This window comes from Anser cygnoides, chromosome 2 (genome assembly GCF_040182565.1).
Source record: "Anser cygnoides isolate HZ-2024a breed goose chromosome 2, Taihu_goose_T2T_genome, whole genome shotgun sequence".
NCBI classification, from domain to species: domain Eukaryota; kingdom Metazoa; phylum Chordata; class Aves; order Anseriformes; family Anatidae; genus Anser; species Anser cygnoides.
Window position 1 is genome coordinate 7070157 of NC_089874.1, and position 18534 is coordinate 7088690.

Genomic DNA, 18534 nt, shown 5'->3' on the forward strand with positions numbered 1-18534 from the left:
CGAAAGGAAACAATAGTTTATAAATACGTAAAGCAATCCTGTGGGGAGGTAAGAATCCATTATATTATTCGGCAATGAGATCATTCAATGGACAGATTGCTGCATGAAATACTTCATTTTAAACAGCACGGAAGAGTTATGGGATTGGGATAACAACCCACGTGTTATCAGATCTCCTTAAACTGGAACAACAGTGCAAGTTTGGTAGAATCCACTCAAGGACAGAATGGGAAAGTTAATGTTACTTTTACTCCTTAGGTTTTTCTAAAGAAAAGAGGGAAGTTTAGAGAATCGTTGTCTCATCCTGTCACTCTGTTGCACATCCTTCCATCAAGTCAAATTCTCTCAAATGTAGTAGTTTGTGTGCAGAAAATTTGCATTGCTGTTGTTCCTTCTGCATTAAAGCTCCTGCTGACAGTTACTACCATAACCTCTAAAATTGTTTCTTGAAAGCAAACAAAGCTTAACTGTACAGTTACCAGTGAAGTTGCATTCACGTACCATTGATGTTTTAGCACTGACAAATCCAAAATTTCCAGAGGGGATGGACAGAATGCCATTTATAATTGAAATGTCACGATCAGAGATTAACAGCTTGAGGCAAAGCACAGATTAATCACACAGGACACATAGAGCAGGGTAAAGGGAAAAGCGAGTTTCTTCCCCTTTTCCTATCAACCTGTTTCTGCAGTTATGCACAGACCTGACAGAGAAGCAATACCTTTATGCTCTGCTAGGCCATTGGATCTTTTAGTAAGTTATAACTGTTAAGCTAATTGATGTGTTTTTTTTTTTCTTCCTGACTGTCAAGTTAACTTCAACCCCACACTCATTTCAATTCATTGCAAAACAAATTATTTTAACTGTATTGCATAATCCTACATACAAGGAGTTTTCACTTTTTATTCTCACTTTGTTTCAAACTCTGCCTCTGATCCCGGTTTTACCCTGATATAAAAACTTAGATTTAACTGCACCCTTCAGCTTTGCACAGGTGTGCAGGTAACAAAGAAATCATACAAATTAGAGCAGTGAACTCTTTCAAAAACAGTGCCAGCCTAATTACCATGCTTTGATATCATCACATCATCTTAGATGTGCCAACAAACTAGGGAACAGCTAGACCAGACCTTTGTTTGATATAAGTTAGGATTAGCATACTGACTGTAGTCCAGCTATCCTGATTTATGCAGGCCATATAAAATACTTGTACCTGCCTACAAAGGTACGAGAAGTCCATGAACAGCTACAAAGCGACCGATCCGTCTGCTTCCAGCAGATCTGGGGCCTCTACCTAGCTATTTTATGTAGTGGAGCAGCCAAATATTCTCGAGTCCCAAACTGATAGTTCACATTTGTACATCAACAGAGGTTGGCGCAGCAGAAACAAGAAGACAGCTAAGAATCATTGCACAGCCACCAGTTATGCACATGCAATACGAAGGCAGCCCATGTTAGACCTGGCACTGTTAGGCCTGCTGGCACGGTTATCCTTTTCCCAGTAAGAATTCTCATGGGTCTTTAATTAGCCTCAGAAACATTAAACATACTAAGCTGGGTCAGATAAATTCCTGTGTATTTGCCAAGTAATCTGACAGTCACATGCAATGCTGCTAATTAAGTGGGAGATGTTTACAACGTTAAGCTCCGCATAACACAACAATAAAACATCACCTAAACAAAAACCTCAGCATGAGCACTAGACCTACCTACTGGAAAGATATCTGAACAATAATAATTCTCTAAAGGTCATCCCTTTTCTGCTTAGCACCGCTGGTACTCTGTTATCACACAATCTCCAGCAATGTTCAACCAAGTACTGATAACGCGGCATACCACAGTACCATAAATTAAATACAAAGTTGCTGTTCTTTCTAATGAGACGGCTCTGTAGCATTTAAAATGTTTTCCTTTCTGTAAATATGCACTTTTTTTCTGGAAGTTACTTTTGCACTTGATTTTGTGGTAACCATTTTATTTGATCATACCTCCAAATGCTGTGGAGGGTCTCATTATTCGCTCTAAGAATAAATACTTGATGTTTAAAAGCAATGTATCTAGACAGCTGTTACCTACTTTAATTTTACTGATTGTCCTGGGAATGGGTGAAAATCTGTAAAACAAAGATCTTGCAAAAACCTTATGTACGAGTTCCACTAGAGGAAGCCCAAACCAGTTACTGAGACACAGTTGTTACATTGAGACTGAAAACACACCTTATTTAGGTGTAATCATTCCACAATCTTACTGGATAATTTAGTTCCTTATCTGCATATTGACATGCACCTGGTGCTGCATTCAGCTCTGGGCCCCCAGCACCAGAAGGACGGGGACCTGTTGGGGTGAGTCCAGAGGAGGCCACGAGGATGCTCAGAGGCTGGAGCACCTCTGCTGTGGAGCCAGGCTGAGGGAGTTGGGGTTGTTCAGCCTGGAGAGGAGAAGGCCCCGGGGAGACCTCACAGCGGCCTGCCGGGGCCTAGAGGGGGCTGCAGGAGAGCTGGGGAGGGACTCCTGGTCAGGGGCTGTAGATTCCCTGGGAGTGTTTAAGGAAAGGTTGGACGTGGTACTTAGGGACATGGTTTAGTGGGTAATATTTGGTAGTAGGGGGGTCATTGGACCATTTGGGTTCTTGGAGGTCTTTTCCAACCTTAATCATCTTATGATTCTATGATAGGATAGCGGTAACAGCTTTAAATTAAAAAAAAAAAAAAAAAAAAAAAGTAGGTTTAGATTAGAAATTAGGAGGAAATTCTTTACTAGGAGGGAGCTGAGGCCCTGGCCCAGGCTGCCCAGAGGAGCTGTGGCTGCCCCATCCCTGGCAGTGACCAAGGCCAGGCTGGATGGGGCTGGGGGCAGCCTGGGCTGCTGGGAGGGGTCTCTGCCCATCGCAGGGGGTTGGGATTAGATGGGCTTTAAGGACCCTTCCAACCCAAACCATTCTGTGATTCTATGCTATTCAAGCTCTTAGGCATTGGACTGCATTAACTAATTAAGGCGCTTTAATGAAGAGGAGCCTCTCATGAAGAATTGGCACAGGATTTCATATAACAGCACATGAATGTACAGGAACAAAAGATATAAGCAAAGAATTCAGGTGATGGCTCAACTGCACGGTCTTAGTTATATTGTCAGTTTCATGTGTTTGGGTCAATTTGCAGCTTGTATTTAATCAAGTACATAAAATCCTCCAATTTCATTTCTACTGAATTCAACAGAAGATGTTGACTTCGGAGGTACTGAATCAGGCACTGTGAAATTGTTTCTGGTTTTACATACTCCAGTTTTACAGATGTAATGTCATTGACTTCAGTTAGGTTACTAGTGATTATGAAGCGCAGTACAAACTCCTCATGAGATCTCTGCATGGAAGTGAAGTGAAGAACGTTTCTGAATAGCAACTTATTTTTAGGACGCTTTTCTCCCCTGTCTGTACAATTTCAAGTCCATATTCATTCTCACAATAGCAGTGGCACTTAACCATCCTCTTCAGAGAACTACCTTAACTAGAGTCATTTGCAAGGCCTATTAAAACTTACACACCTGCAGATTTCCTTGAAGATGAATTCTTAAGTTGTTTGTGTCCTAAAGCTCAAAAGCAAGATGTTGTCATCCAGATAAAACTTTTCATTAACAAGAGATTAACCGGTTCTTTTATGCTGCATTTGATTCTTATCAAACTCCGCTTACAGATAAGTACATTTTATTGATTGAAAACAATCAAAGATCAATTCATTCTTACTGAAACAATGCCTTAAGTGGAAAATAATAAGGGCCAAGCCTCACACTGTTCAGCATTACCCTGCAAGGATCAAAAAGCATTTTACAATCAAAAATAAATCAAAATCACATAGTTTACAGGTGGAAAAAATTGAGGCATAAAATTTACATAGCTTATCCAATTCTTTTTAGGCCCTACTTGAAATTAGAACTTCTCCTTGAGTTCCTCTATGGTTATGTCTGTTGCACGAACAAATAAACACAGGTTGATGTCATCTCAAAGAGCTATAGCCATCATAACTATATGGATAGGAAACACTCTTGAGAAGTAGCTGATATAGAAAAGACATTTAGATAGCAGTACCACAAATGTGAATGCTGCTCATCAGTAACTGGAATTTAAGACATCTGCAGAATCAAGGAAACTTCAATCAATTTCCAAAATCCTCTCAAGGTCTATTCTGAAGGCAACCCACCTTCCATCTCACCCTCTTCTCATGGATAGTTTTATGATGTCAAAACAGACTGAACATAACCATCTTGTTCATACTAATTTAAGAAAACCTAGAACTACGAAGGAAGGTAAACAGTGAAGGAAGATGTCAGGGTTCATTTGTTTAGAAAGTCTAAATTGTAAATAACTTCAGTTTCTTCTTTGACTTGCCTCTGCACACTGTCACTTCTAAACGGGCATCTCAGAAGTGCTCAGTGAGCAAGGACAACAAAACTACAAAATGAACACCAAAACCTGACCCTAAGTTTTGGATGCTGATTGTTCATACAGAGGGAGAAAGTCTAGTCCTAATGATGCAGGCAGCCAACAGAGCAAGTAGCCCTCTAACAGATCAAAGTTTAGCATTTTAATTTACTTTCCATAGCAGTTAACAATCTAAAGGAAAGTTGTTTAATCCTCAGCCCCAACAGAGTCAAGATGGAAGAAAAGGGGTTTTTAAATGCTGCCTGTGCCAGACACAAAAACAAACAAACAAACAAACAAAAACAGCACATACAGGACATCTGCTGCATTTAACTCCTCACAACCAGCACAATTTAATTTGACTTAGGTGAACCCAGTGATTTCAGTGTGGCTGCATTTACCACCCACAAAAAAAAAAAAAAAAAACAAAGAACAAAACCCGCTGTGGTTCTGCAAAGGGTACTGCACAGCACCGAGTACAGATGAAAGCATATACCTAAATACACACACATTACATAATTATATTTACCTAAAGTCCCCAAGAGATAACAAGGGAAAATAGAATCCTATCAAGGAAAGTTGAAGAAGGACTACCTAAGAACCGGGCTCACCAAACCTTCAGAGGGACTTGAGGACAGCTGGGCTGCTCTCCCTTTGATACGCTTGAACCCTTCATGTCTAAAAGCACATAAAAAGTCAGCAGATCAGATGAAACGTCTCAAAATCATTCTGAAAACTTGCATCATGGGCACCTTCATCCCATTAGCATGGACATACAAAGAACACCAAAAAAAGGTCTTGCATCATCAGAGAGTCCTGTGCTCAAACTACTTAAGCAATCCCGGACTGTAGCATGCTTTAAAGTTATGCTTTCAAATAACAGAAATACACGTGTCCTTATAAAAAAAAAAATCATTAAAAAGTAAATAATTACTATTGATTCTGATAATATTGTCTGGAGCACAAATAATAGCAGTCACCTTGTTTCTACCTTTTTTTTTGTTCTTACATTTTCTAACAATAGTCAGTTTCTAACACTTACATACTGTGTTTGAGTAAAAAAAAAAAAAAAGTATATAGAAAGTTACAGAAAGGGGATTATCATAGTAACTTTTTCCATCTCAGTGCTAGTTAAAATCTAGCTATTTGTATTCTACCTTTACAACCTGCACAAACAGTGTAGGACATATGCCTGTAATTCTCCACATGAACAGTCTGAATAATCATACATACCTCCAGTCCCAGGTGTGCAGGAAAATCCAGTGTTGCAGGAAGTGCATTCAGTCACAGTTAACTGTTAGGAGCATTTTTTAATTATCTTTAAATCAACAATTATTCCTATAAAATCCCCCAAACATTTTTTAATAAAAAATTAATTTACTACTCACAAATTAATTAGCCTGAGAATTAGTTGCATCTTTTTAAATGAGATTTTGCAACCAAGGTCAAGGGCAGTAAGCATCTACTTCGAGTTCTAAAAGCCATTGCTTTTGGATTATGAAGTACTCTCAAATTTATTTTGCCTCAAGGAAATGAAAAATTGCTTCCATTGTGTGGTGGAAGAACAGACTTAAGAGAAAATATAGCACTTCAGACTTCAGTGGATAATCAAATTAAAATCACTCAGACGACGTTTTTGAGAGGAGTTTGTTCAATTAGAGACAGACAAGTTTGTACAGAAACCTAATCATGGCAGTAAGTTTTCGAAACCTGTAGTATTGTTAGGAAATACATCTACCAGTGATAAGAAATGGCTCGACTGCTTCTATTCCTCAGCAACCTACAAGCCAAATCTGGACCTCTAACATTTTAGGACTAAGGCAAGCCTGCAGCCATACCACTCCAATAGTGCCATCTGCTGCGTATTTTTAAAGCGTACAGGGGTCTGCAGATGCAAGTGTTTAAAGACTGAATGACTGATTTAAACCAGTGTCATGATTTCAATTTTGTGTGTGTATGTGACAAGATTTTTTTTCTTTTCATTAGCAGCACTTAAACAGGCTAGGGGTACGAAGGAAGTTGTTCCATTACAGCGTAAGAAGCCATGGGTAACCAGTTTGCAAGTTTATGTCAGTGGTGTAACAAGGATTAGTTACATCAACTCACCATACATCAAAAACACATCCCTATTTACTTTGTGAGCCTCTGCAAATTAGCCCTGCACCTCATTTTATGAATCATATCCTGGCTGCAACTTATTCACAAAACACACACACGTATGTATGCACATACACACCTTGAGAGCAAGCAAAGTACGGACCCACAAATACATACGTACACACGAGCACACCTCCTGAGACCGAATCAAGATGCCATGTTCACAAGCTTCCCCTGAAAAGAAAAAACTGCAACATGTAAGGGATTGGCTCTGTAACACAAAACTTGTCCTATTCCTGGTTCCACTGATCTACCATGCCACTTGGACTCATTTGCTTAATTTCACTGGGCTTCTGTTTTCTATTCCCTATTTATATTTTTGCTATTTACCCTTGCAACCTGGGAAGAGACCGCCCTGTATAATGCATTTGTGTAGCCAAGAGCGATGGCTCTTCCACGAGCCTGAGGTGCTGGTATAGTACAAATGATTAAAAATCATAATACTTTCTGATCAGATACAAACTCACACTTTACATGCTCTTCTAATGAGAAGTTAAATGTCTGTCTTTTAAGACAGAGCCCACATGTCACATCAAAGGATGTTACCGCAGTAATTCTGCCTGCAACACACACTCGGGTTGTACAAGTCACTTTCTTAGGAGGGCAGTGAGTCAAACACTGTGCCTGGAATTTTAAAAAGCTTGGGTAACTTTTATGACCATTAATAATGTTTGTATCGAGTACCAGCTCAAAGTGTAACGGGGTTAATTAAATCTCCTGTCCCAATGTAAGGAACCAACTGCCTGAAGGTCCAAAGGGGGACTCCATGTGCCACCAAGTCAGAAGACTGAAAAAACAAGGCGACAGAGGTACTCCTTTCCACAGACCACCGTGTGTTTGTCACTGCTGAAGGCAGGATATCCACGCAGGTATACCAGAGCCATGAAACATCAGAACATCTCTTAACACAACACATGATTTTTCAAGGGTCAAGAGAGAGAAGCTAACCTGAGGAGTATCCACAGTGTCTGACAGAGTATTGTGCTTACTTTTGTCTCCCTGGCAAGGTGTTGTGGTTTTAACCCGGCCAGCAGCTAAACACCACACAGCCGTTCGCTCACCCTCCCCCCTCCCTCTCTGGGATGGGGGAGAGAAACGAGAAAAACTGAGGCCTGTGGGTTGAGATAGAGACAGTTTATTAGGACAGAAAATATAACAACAATAATAATAGTGATAATGATAATAGTATTAATAATAATAATGTGTAAGAAACAAGTGATGCACAATGCAATTGCTCACCACCCGCTGACCGATGCCCAGCCTATCCCCGAGCAGCCGGCCCCCCACCCCGGCCAGCCACCCCTATATATTGTTTAGCATGACGCCAGATGGTATGGAATACCCCTTTGGCCAGTTTGGGTCAGCTGTCCTGGGTCTGTCCCCTCCCAGCTCCTGCTGCACCCCCAGCCTGCTCGCTGGCAGGACAGAGCGAGAAGCTGAAAAGTCCTTGGCTTGGTGTAATCACTGCTCTGCAACAATTAAAACATCAGCATGTTATCAGCGCTCTTCTCATCCTAATCCAAAACATAGCACCCTACCAGCTACTAGGAGGAAAATTAACTCTATCCTAGCTAAAACCAGGACACAAGGGTAGAACAAGACAGCAGCTGAGTTAGGGAATGTGATTCGCAAGACACAAGCACTTTGGGAAGGCAGAAGCAATTAATAAGTGAATTAAAGCAGATTTACACGAGTGTGTTGAGCCGTACCAGAACTCTATGCGCATAACTCTGTAGCCAGAGCTATGTCACCTGTAAACACACAACTTCCAGACAGGTTCCTCAGATCTGTAGATTTCGAGCCCGATTCAGTCAATCATTTATAATGCAAACGAGAGCATAATTTCTGCCAGTAACTGGAAAAATACGGCACACAGGCGTTCCTTCCGCACACTGCCCTTTCACACTGTTTTTGTGTCATGTTTCTCATTGCAAGGAACCTAGCAGCTGAACAATTATATTGACACTGCTGTTTAACAGCATTATTTTCTCCCATGCGACTCTCTTGGACTCTTGTAACAGCATCAAGTGGACCTATTTCAGGGACAGAAATTTACAGCTGATACTTCAGACAGTCTCATACTTTCATTGACATGATCAAAAGCCATGCACTTTTTTTATATAATTATTAGATAACACTGTAACATGTAAGAATGTTTAAAATGTGGCTCACCACATGTTCAAAGAGTTTATTCAGCTCTCAGTAAATAAATTATTATTTCTGCAGCTTATTTCATTTTAGAGAAATGCAGAAAAACTGAATGAGTGCAAGGGAGGCATTCCTATCTCTGGCTTCCCAGTTTCAAGTGTCGTTGGCACACGCTGTTTTGGCTTTGCACCAGGGAATACTTCAAACACATTCTGAAAAGGGAGCAATAAGAACAAGGTTGTTATTAAGGTTCTCAGTCCAGTCCCCATCCCATTGCCCAAAGAAGCTGCAACAAGAATGAAGCTGGATGAAAATTAAGGAAGGGAGAGTAGAGGGGAAAAAGGCACAAAATACAGAAAGAAACCTGAAGAAAGATTTTTTTTCCCTGATGGAATTACTGTCATGGGCAGGTCACCACGACAGCACCCCTTTAAGAATTAACATTACTACATAAACCAGTATTATCCGGCCCTCTTTGCACCTGACTGTGTTCAATGAGGTTTTGTATTTCACTGTTTTTTTTGGCAAAGCCTCGTGTGCTCACAACCTTAAGTCAACATTAAATCCAACTATCCGGTTATAATCATGAACTCTGTATGCAGGAGCTCAAGACACGCTGCCCAAGAACAAGCTGACGGAAATCCACGACTTCAGAGAAGACAGCACAACTTCTGAAAGAAATCACCACACTCAGAAGAGAGTTACTTCTTCATTTAGGAAGATTTCAGATGCTTCATATTTGATTTGCTTTTTCTACCAGCACAATGAAGGAAGTGGCCTGCTTTTGCATGAGTTTTTCTTCCTTGTGGGAACAGATGGTAAAGGCTTACAAATACATAACTGGTATTTTTTCAGTGACTCATACCTCAGAGCAACAAGCTTCAGATCGTGATAAGCAGCCAACCAAGATGGATGTAAGCTTACTTGAGGAGCAGTATGACCATATAAAACAGAAGCAAAAGCTGCAGTCACACGTTATTGTATTTAAAACAGGTATGCTTAGATTTATAGGAAACGATGTGAATGTAGATGTAAAAACTTTTACTTTAAATATTGAATAACTTTGTTCTTTTCATTCTCATCTTCAAGAGAGGTACAAAGTGAATGCCTTTTCTGTCATTTCGTTGTTTGTTTTTTTTTTTTAATTCATTTCACTAAAAGGCAGTCTTAAACTAAATTAGTTTCACAGCAGTGAAACACTAACATGAATATGAAACAGATGAACGTATTTGGTATAAGGTTTTACAGATTTTAAGTCAGGAAAGTAAAGTTCTTAATACTGATGCTTACTCTTACAGGAGCCACGTACTTCACATCTATCATCAGTTTCTTTGTGCAATGTACTCGGCAACATTTCTGCTCTCTTGAATGCTTCCGTCAGAACAATCAATGCTGGGCTTCTCTCTCCTTTTCTCTTCTTCTTTACCTACATAGAGAAATGCCTTTTACAAGACTACAAGAAGCAATACCAAATATCAGCCATAAGCTGGGCTTTTGAATTAAAAAAAAAAAAATCTACTAAGTCATAGTGGGTAACTAAGATACAATCTTTGAAGAAAAGGTTTTTGAAAGCATTTTCACTGCACAAAGCTCAGAAAATATATTTTTAAAAGTAATGAAGTATCAATCATCTACCTGCTATGTCAGACAGCTTTTACAAAACAAACATTCAACTACTTTGAAGTTTTTAGTTAGACTACTTCTTACAATATTGCTCTGATATATTTTCATTCAATTTCTAAGTTAGTGGTATTGAGAATACTAAGTCCATTAATGAAGTTGTCTTTGAATGTAATATTACGTAATAATGAATGAATGTAATAATAATATGCAAAAACTGCTTCCTTCACCTCCAATATAAGTATTTAGCTCAACAAATGCAGAACTTAGGCTATTTCCACTCTTTACATTTTCTTCTACATTTTTCAGCAGTTCTTTATTTTTGCAGCCAGACCATATCATCAAAACAATTGAAAAAAAAAAACACATAATGAGCCATAAAACAGATTAACTTCTTCAGTATCATTTCATTCAAATGTCTAGAAATTGTAATGTTAAAAGAATTTAAGCCTCTGTGAGGAAGAAAAGGATATGAATATACAGGGTTATTTTTATCAGGTATGAGAAGGCAACTAACTTGAGGACAGAACAGGCCATCTAGTCAACTATTGCAACAACATAAACTATGTAAAGAAAGGAAGCAGAGGTCTGTATTTAGGTGAAATTCAGACGAAACTTCAGATATAACGAATGTATCCTTTTTTTTTTTTTTCTTCCAGTACAGCAATAGAAGATTAAAGAAAGATAAAGCAGGGCTGTACGGTTTCTAGGAAGTTTAAAATTTAGAAGTTCACATACATGTTTTCATGTATATACACATAACTCAAAACATTCACAAAAACACAACCCTCTGCATTGAACTTTTAAGCAAGCCATGTGGAAAGGATTAATGTTGCTGTTAGAAGCAGCTGATTTTTTGTTGTTGTTGTTATGCTGAGCTCTCTGTGTCCTGAAAGTTAATCTTAAACATTCCTATGGGTTGGAATTTGGAAAAACCTATTACATAGCCCAGCACTTTGAAGCTGTTACATGCATCGGTTTCCAAGAGCATGTCAAGCAGCAACAAACAGCACACATCGAGGCAGCATATTGCCCTCTGCTCCTTCAGTTACAAGCTTGAACAGAGCTGTTCAGAAATAATGTGAGTTACTAACTGATATGCCACCTGAAAACAACTTTCTTCTGTTCCTTCCCCAAAACACACAGCCGCATTCACACTTCTGCCTGTTCCTGATTATTTGAGAAAAAAAAGCTGACAAGACTTGAAACTCCCCAGGTAGGGGATGATACAGCAGTGCATTCATTATTCATTGGCTGCGAAGCAGAAAAGCAGTGTTTACTGTAGGAATTAAAATAGCATTCAGAGCACGCAGTGGCAACAGAGTAAACATTGGGCCTCTGGCTGCAGAAATCTCCAAGAATTTCCCAAGCTACCTTGAAGCAAGATCAACTTTTGTTACTTCACAACCGTAAAAGCACCTACGATGAGAGCACATGGAAAAGGCCACAAGGTAGACAACCTTGCAACAAGGCTATTATGTGCAATTTAAAAAATAATCCATTTTTTCAAATGACCAAAGATCTGATTCAAGCTTTCTTTAGAAGTTCAGAGTGCTGAATGTTTGTTAACTCAACAGAGGACTCTAACATTCCTATCAGAGCTCATTGCTCAATTTTGTGTGCCACACCTGTAGCCAAGGAATCAAATCAAACCTGAACCGAAAACCAGTTCAGGCTATTTGACTTGGACTGATGCACTACCCTGAACTCTCTGTTCAGCTCAAGCCAGCCTGGAATTCTTCCGATGACCAGTTCAAATGGTTTGAGATAAAACCTGATGTTGCCTATCAATGCCAGTTCATCCAAGAGCGTAGTTATATGCACAAAAAATGCGCAAAGCTGCATCCCTTCAGTCTCTCCATTCCTCCTTTCTCTCGCCTTTTCTCTCACATGTGAAGAACAAACCCAGCTTTGTAGGTTGGTGCTACACTGTGCTCTTCTGCAGACTTTAGAAGGATCTCCTTTGCAAGTGAACTTTTTGCAGCCCCCAAGCTGAGCTTTATTTCCTGGGAAAAGTCCAGTTGTAACTTTGATTCTCACTGTTCCACGAGAGAACACTGTGTGATCTTATCTGTAAGAATGGTTTCGCCCTAGGAAATTCTGTGAACATATTTCACGGTATAGACATGTGCAGAGACACATCCATACTCTGCGTGTCCTTTCATCTCTTCTCTCCTGGTGGCACTGCAGGAGAAGGGAAGACGTGGGCTCACGTGGTTCTCACTGCCAAGAGCCACCAAAGCAGCTCGTATCGGATCAACCTTACTCGGCCAGCTGAGGGAGCAGAAAAAATTCTATGAAACTGTGCCGATGTCACTGCTTGAGCAGTGGGAGCCAAAGACAGTGACGGAAGCCCCTCCTCAGCTGAAGCCCTGTTGTACAGGGCCATTTACTGCCAGTATATCAGCTGGGTCTGGCATCTTCAAATAGGTCCTTGTAAAACGGTATGAAAGGCAGCTATAAGGCTTTTTGTGTGCGCATGCATTTTTTAAGGCAAGATCCTATTCAAACTAGCTTCGTTTCAAATTCAAGGTGACAATTCTTTCGAACAGCTATTCAGCTCTCCTGTTTCAAAATACAATCACCACTCTGTTTTTTTCACTTCAATATGCTTTATAATTCATTTTGCAACAGACACAGTTCCTGTAACTCAACCCTGTAAATAAGGTCAGCATTCTCTTACTCCTACTCCTACTTTAAGCTGTATTTATAGTAACTGAAGTGTATTTCATTAGCACTTACAATGACAACAGTGCTGTTTGCTTATCTTTAGTATAATGGTTCAGCTTCTATTCATTTTCAAGGCACAGGCCAGTCATGTTCAGGAATCTGATGGCTGCTACATGTAATTAAGGTAGCATTAGCATTTCTATCCTTAATATCTTATACATTTCTAACAGTAACTTTCATACTGCATGAGAAATTAAGCCATAGGGATGGAAAACAATGTAATTAAAAAATAAAATACACACCTATATGCTAATGATCCCTTGTTCAGAAAAAGAAGAAAATTTCAGACTATTTTTAGGTTGTGAATACAAGCCTCAAGCAGTATCAAGTTAAACATTTTTCTCTCTCACATCACAGTACCTATCAACACACTGAGCAAGCCCCTGTTCACCTTAAGAATTTTTGCTTACAAGCAGTTAATTACTAAAAGTCAATTCTCAATCTGTGCTGTTAATGAGTCTTAGAGTAGTGCTTAGATCAATATTGACTTGATAAATCTCCATTATCTTTTGACCGATCCTATCGTAGCATTTATGTCCTCAAAACTGAACGTGAAATACTTCTACTCCGTAATTTGGCATCAAACGAACTTGTACTACTCTCAGTCAAAGATGGAAAGAGTACTGATAAACGCAGCTGAAGAGCTTTAATGGAGCAGTGTGTGCTACAGAAATTAGACCCTTAATTTCTGCCACAATAATAAATTGCATATATGCAATTCTCTTGCAGGTGCACAGGAATCTGTTCTCCCAGAATCAATGGTCAGCGCTGTTTTAATTAATAAAAAAGTTAGAAAATCGAAGTCATTTACAGAACATGTTCCCATCAGAAAGGTCAGACTGGAGGTGACCAGCAATGGCAATGTGCAAGACAACTCACCATGGCGCACTCACCTGGGAATTCACCGCCTGGCACAAGCCCCTTGTCAAGAAGTTCCCTGGGATCCTTCCGGCTGCAGGAACGGACCGTGCAGTTTTGACAACCAGAGACTGATTTCAAAGGAAAACGGCCCACTGCAGCACCAGGAATTAGAAGGTGCGAGTGAACTATCCGTGCTCAGTCAGCTGGGAAGTTCGAGCATGTCGAACGGTTTCAGCAAAGAGAACGGCAGCAACGTTTCAGAAGGCTGCCAAAAGCCTCCACTGAAATCAGCCGCTTCGGCAGTTTGGATGCAGCAATACATTTCCTCTACAAAATGCACGCCAGCTTGCCACAAACTAGACTTTTACCCTTTCCCCAATAAAAAAGCACCCAGAATTTCCGAAGCAGCAAGGAGGCTTGGGTTGTATGTCTCGCGATGAAGATCTTCAGTAACACCTAAAATTTAGTCAAAAAAAAAAAAAAAGAGTTAAACTTAAAACAGCAAAACAGTCTTCCTAGTTGCCCTGATCAACCTCCTGAAAGCCTAGTACTTTTATTAGTCAAGGAAGATCTTCTCTAAGTAATCGGTTGCTTTACAGCCCAATGTAAAGTGAGATTTTGTAACGAAGATCCTGGACTGCAACAGAAACTCACTTTGGCTGCTATTCCAGATACAGGAGCAATCTTCTGTTTGTTTGTTTCCTTCTCTATTTTCAGGTTACTTGTTTTAGAAACTAAAACTTTATCACAACAGCATTTGAAATACCTGAAAGAGCTAGAGCAAAGATTAGCAAAACTGCTAATGAAGCAACTTGGCTAAATTTCAATGCGGTACAATTTGACTAGACAAATAAGTAATGAAGCAGTATTGAAGGTGATTCATACAGTAAACATGATTTGAAAATTATCTTTCCTTTTGGAATGTTGAAAAGATATTCATGATACTTTCCAATGTATTTTTAAAATCAATGAATAAAACCTTTGCTCATTTCTATTGCTGTTTTAATGGGATATAGTAAATGGCACCTGTTCCCTATATATAAACCCTATAAAAACATACTGCTGGTTCCATTCCACCCCCAGAATTTCATTAGAAAAACAAAACTCTGAAATAGTTATTTAATTCCCCAATACCCTATAGCAACATACTTTCCTTACCAGAAATATAACGCACCTTTCTGCTGCTACAGCTGTATGCATTCAAAGGGGATATAACCATTTCACCTACACAAATATAACTGCAGCAATACAACTTCTTATGGGTAACTGCTGTTGTGGCACAACCACACCACAAATCCATGCCTTTTTTTTTTTTTTTAAAGGAAATTATTTCTGGTCTCCCCTTCCTGCAAGACCTTTATCAAAGGAGACTCTCTGTCCCAGGTGCTTTCCAATGACAAAAACCACATGCTACATATCACCCACTTCTGGAGGCAAGTGTTAGGACAGGTCTCTCTGTCAAATGTAGGTTTCAGGAAAACTGAAGACTTGAGATGCCTCCTTTTTTCATGAGGACTGATTTTGAACTATACCCCTGGCAGCCAGTGGCTCTTCTAAACTATTCCACATCTACCAGAGCCCTGAGAGGACAGCAAAACAAGGATCAGGTGGATGGCCCACAAACTTCATGACCCTACAAACAGCCTGCTGGCACATATCTCCCCTTACCACCACTGCCTTAAAATCACACCATCCACAGACAAGAAAAATGAACAATATAAAAAAAATGCCAAAGTTGCTTAGCTGTGGTTTATGTCCTAGACACAAACTCTTCTAGGCCAGAAACAAACTATCCTCTTACAACATATCTTGGAAATATGTTGTATTAGTTAATACCCATGTGCTAACAAAATCTTTTCAGAGGCAGCAGTGTTATCCACTTGTAGGAGAAACTACCATTTTCTGTCCATCCAACACAACTTCAAATCACTTAAATTTTGTAAAATTCCACTGACTTTTATTGTGCTTCATGCAGGATACTACATCTGGAGATGTTTGCACACAGCCATCACAGCCTATGCTTCCACTGCAGGAGATTCACAGCCATAAGTGTACAATCAGAGAATGGTTTGGGTTGGAAGGGACCTCAAAGCCCATCTAATTCCAGTCCCCTGCCATGGGCAGGGACCCCTTCCACCAGCCCAGGCTGCCCCCAGCCCCATCCAGCCTGGCCTTGGGCACTGCCAGGGATGGGGCAGCCACAGCTCCTCTGGGCAGCCTGGGCCAGGGCCTCACCGCCCTCATCATGAGGGATTTCTTCCTAATATCTAATCTAAATCTCCCCTTTCTTACTTTAAAGCCATTCCCCCTTGTCCTATCCCTACACCCCCTGACCAAGAGTCCCTCCCCAGCTCTCCTGCAGCCCCCTTTAGGCCCTGGCAGGCCGCTGTGAGGTCTCCCCGGAGCCTTCTCCTCTCCAGGCTGAACAACCCCAACTCCCTCAGCCTGGCTCCACAGCAGAGGGGCTCCAGCCTCTGAGCATCCTCGTGGCCTGCTTTGGACTCACCCCAACAGGTCCCCGTCCTTCTGGTGCTGGGGCCCCAGAGCTGGATGCAGCAATCCATGTGAGAATACCCGAGTACCATGGCACACAGTACTACAGTATTTTGTAAGAGCACAGAAAAGGAAAGACTATCATGGAAAATAATGCTGTTCTAACCCCTCTTGCCAAGCCTCGTTTTTTCTGTGCCATTCAACACAGTTCCAGACTTAAATTCAATCGTGTCTCACACTGATCCAGCCAACATCAGTAGACAGGCAGTGACTGTTCTTAAGGCAAAAGAATATCGAGGTTCCTTAACAAAATTCTCCAAAGATATACTTCAATAGCTTTTACTGATCTTCTTGTTCAGGACTTGCTTAGTAATGTACTTCGAGATGCCATGCTGAAAAGCACCAGCTATTACTGATAGTGATGAGTATGCCCCAGTAACTCCTGAAGAATTTTTCATTCATGTTTAGTAAAAGCAGCAGACTGGAGACATCAGTTTGGTAGAAGCATTCATTGTGATTTTTCAATGTTTTCAATTTTTTTTTGATGTTTTCAATAAACTGGCTTGCCACAGACTGGTTTCCAGCTCAGATACTGATTCCTGTTTCAGTGTAGGCATGAAACATCAATAAGCAATCATAAACACTTAAAGAAACAAACTAAAACAACAGCAAAAAACAGTACTTAGAGTACTTAAAGAAAGATTAGAAAGAAAGAAAAAAAAAAAGAAGATAAAACAGATATGAATAATAGGTATAGGTATAACAGGAATGAAATACTAAATAACCAGACATAAGAAAGTACCTGAGAGAAATATCAAGGGACAATGAATTTTTTGAACTATGTGATACACATTAGCTTTCTATTTACCTGACTTGCTGATTACAGAGTATATTGATTTGTACTGCAGCCTTTCATTACACTGGAGTGCTATTTTTGTTGCATCTCCAAGTCCGTAGACCATAAGAGAATCACATAAAGCTAAAGGAATAACTGAAAAAAATCCCATGCTAGCAAGAAGCCACTATAAAAACTATTAAAAATTTAATTTAAGATCATTTTGGCTAGGTACTTGCAGTAAAATAATTGAAAACATTTCAGTGAATGCAACTTAAGCTTTTAAATCAGTATCACAGAAATTTTAAAACCTTATCTAGCCACTTACCTACTCTATAAACCTATTTGACTAAACTAGTGATATTATTTTCTGCAAATACTTTTAAATTGTTTTTAAGGTGCTTTGAATTAGTTATCTTAATTAAACATGGACCTTGAATACCTTGATTTAAAACTCGGTGAAAGTTTATGCACGGACTAAGTAACTCAATCCTTTGTAGGCACTTTCATGCAAACATTTCACCCTTTCCTGAGTCTTCTCCAGCAAACTAGCTTGCTTTGTACTAGCTGGAGCTTAATTATGAAGGGCATTCTGCCTCTGGAGAAGTCTTTCAATTTAATTCCTAAGGACATTATGGAAGATAAATTTCAATGAATTTTCATTTGTTAGTGGAGTATTTTTAGTTCTGAGAAAAGTTATATTTCAGGAGACTAAAATATTACACAGGTACATTGCCTGAGGAGAATTCTACTTTTTTTTTTTTTTTTCTCTAAAGCAGCCTTAGTATAAATGAAAAAAAGGACACGTTCCATGAGAAAAATGGAAAACTTCAAATATTAGAAAGTCCCAATTCTCAAGTGCACCTGATTTGCAAAACCCTTTGCTGTTTGGAGCTTCTTCATGTTTGGAGATCATGGGGGAGTAACCACCATCACTGCGTTACTCTGCTTTAGCAGAGTTTTAAGCACTGAACTCAAGACTGTCATAAAAGCAAGTTCAGTAACAACACCCTTATTTCACCCATGGGCAAACTTGAATGATTTATGCACATGGGGGAGCCTGGAATCCTGAAATTCTAGTTCAGAGTGGTGTTCACAAACCACGATACCTGTGAAGTTCCCATTTTCTAAGCTTCAGTATGCAGCACCCCCACCTAGTCCCCATGACTGGGTAAGGAATATGTTTTACATAAGGACTGACCTGCAGGGCCATCTATTCTGGAATAAGTAATACTCTTGGGCAGTGCTTTCACTCATGTATCAGAGCAGTTAGAAG

General features: G+C 39.8%; 1 protein-coding gene and 1 long non-coding RNA gene across 2 annotated transcripts; one reads left to right on the forward strand and one right to left on the reverse strand.

Annotated features, from left to right (window-relative positions):
- Window positions 1-5096: 5096 nt before the first annotated feature.
- LOC106036869 (uncharacterized) lies at window positions 5097-14096 on the reverse strand. Its single transcript, XR_001207706.3, has 3 exons — window positions 13963-14096; window positions 10010-10145; window positions 5097-8931 (listed from the first exon to the last, which is right to left on the reverse strand). It is a non-coding gene; the product is annotated as an uncharacterized lncRNA (long non-coding RNA).
- On the forward strand, window positions 9084-14922 carry C2H9orf152 (chromosome 2 C9orf152 homolog). The gene is given in 3 exon segments (XM_013182508.3): window positions 9084-9712; window positions 13799-14304; window positions 14306-14922. Coding segments are annotated over 3 exon segments (813 nt in total). The 5' UTR covers window positions 9084-9483; the 3' UTR covers window positions 14384-14922.
- Window positions 14923-18534: the final 3612 nt, after the last annotated feature.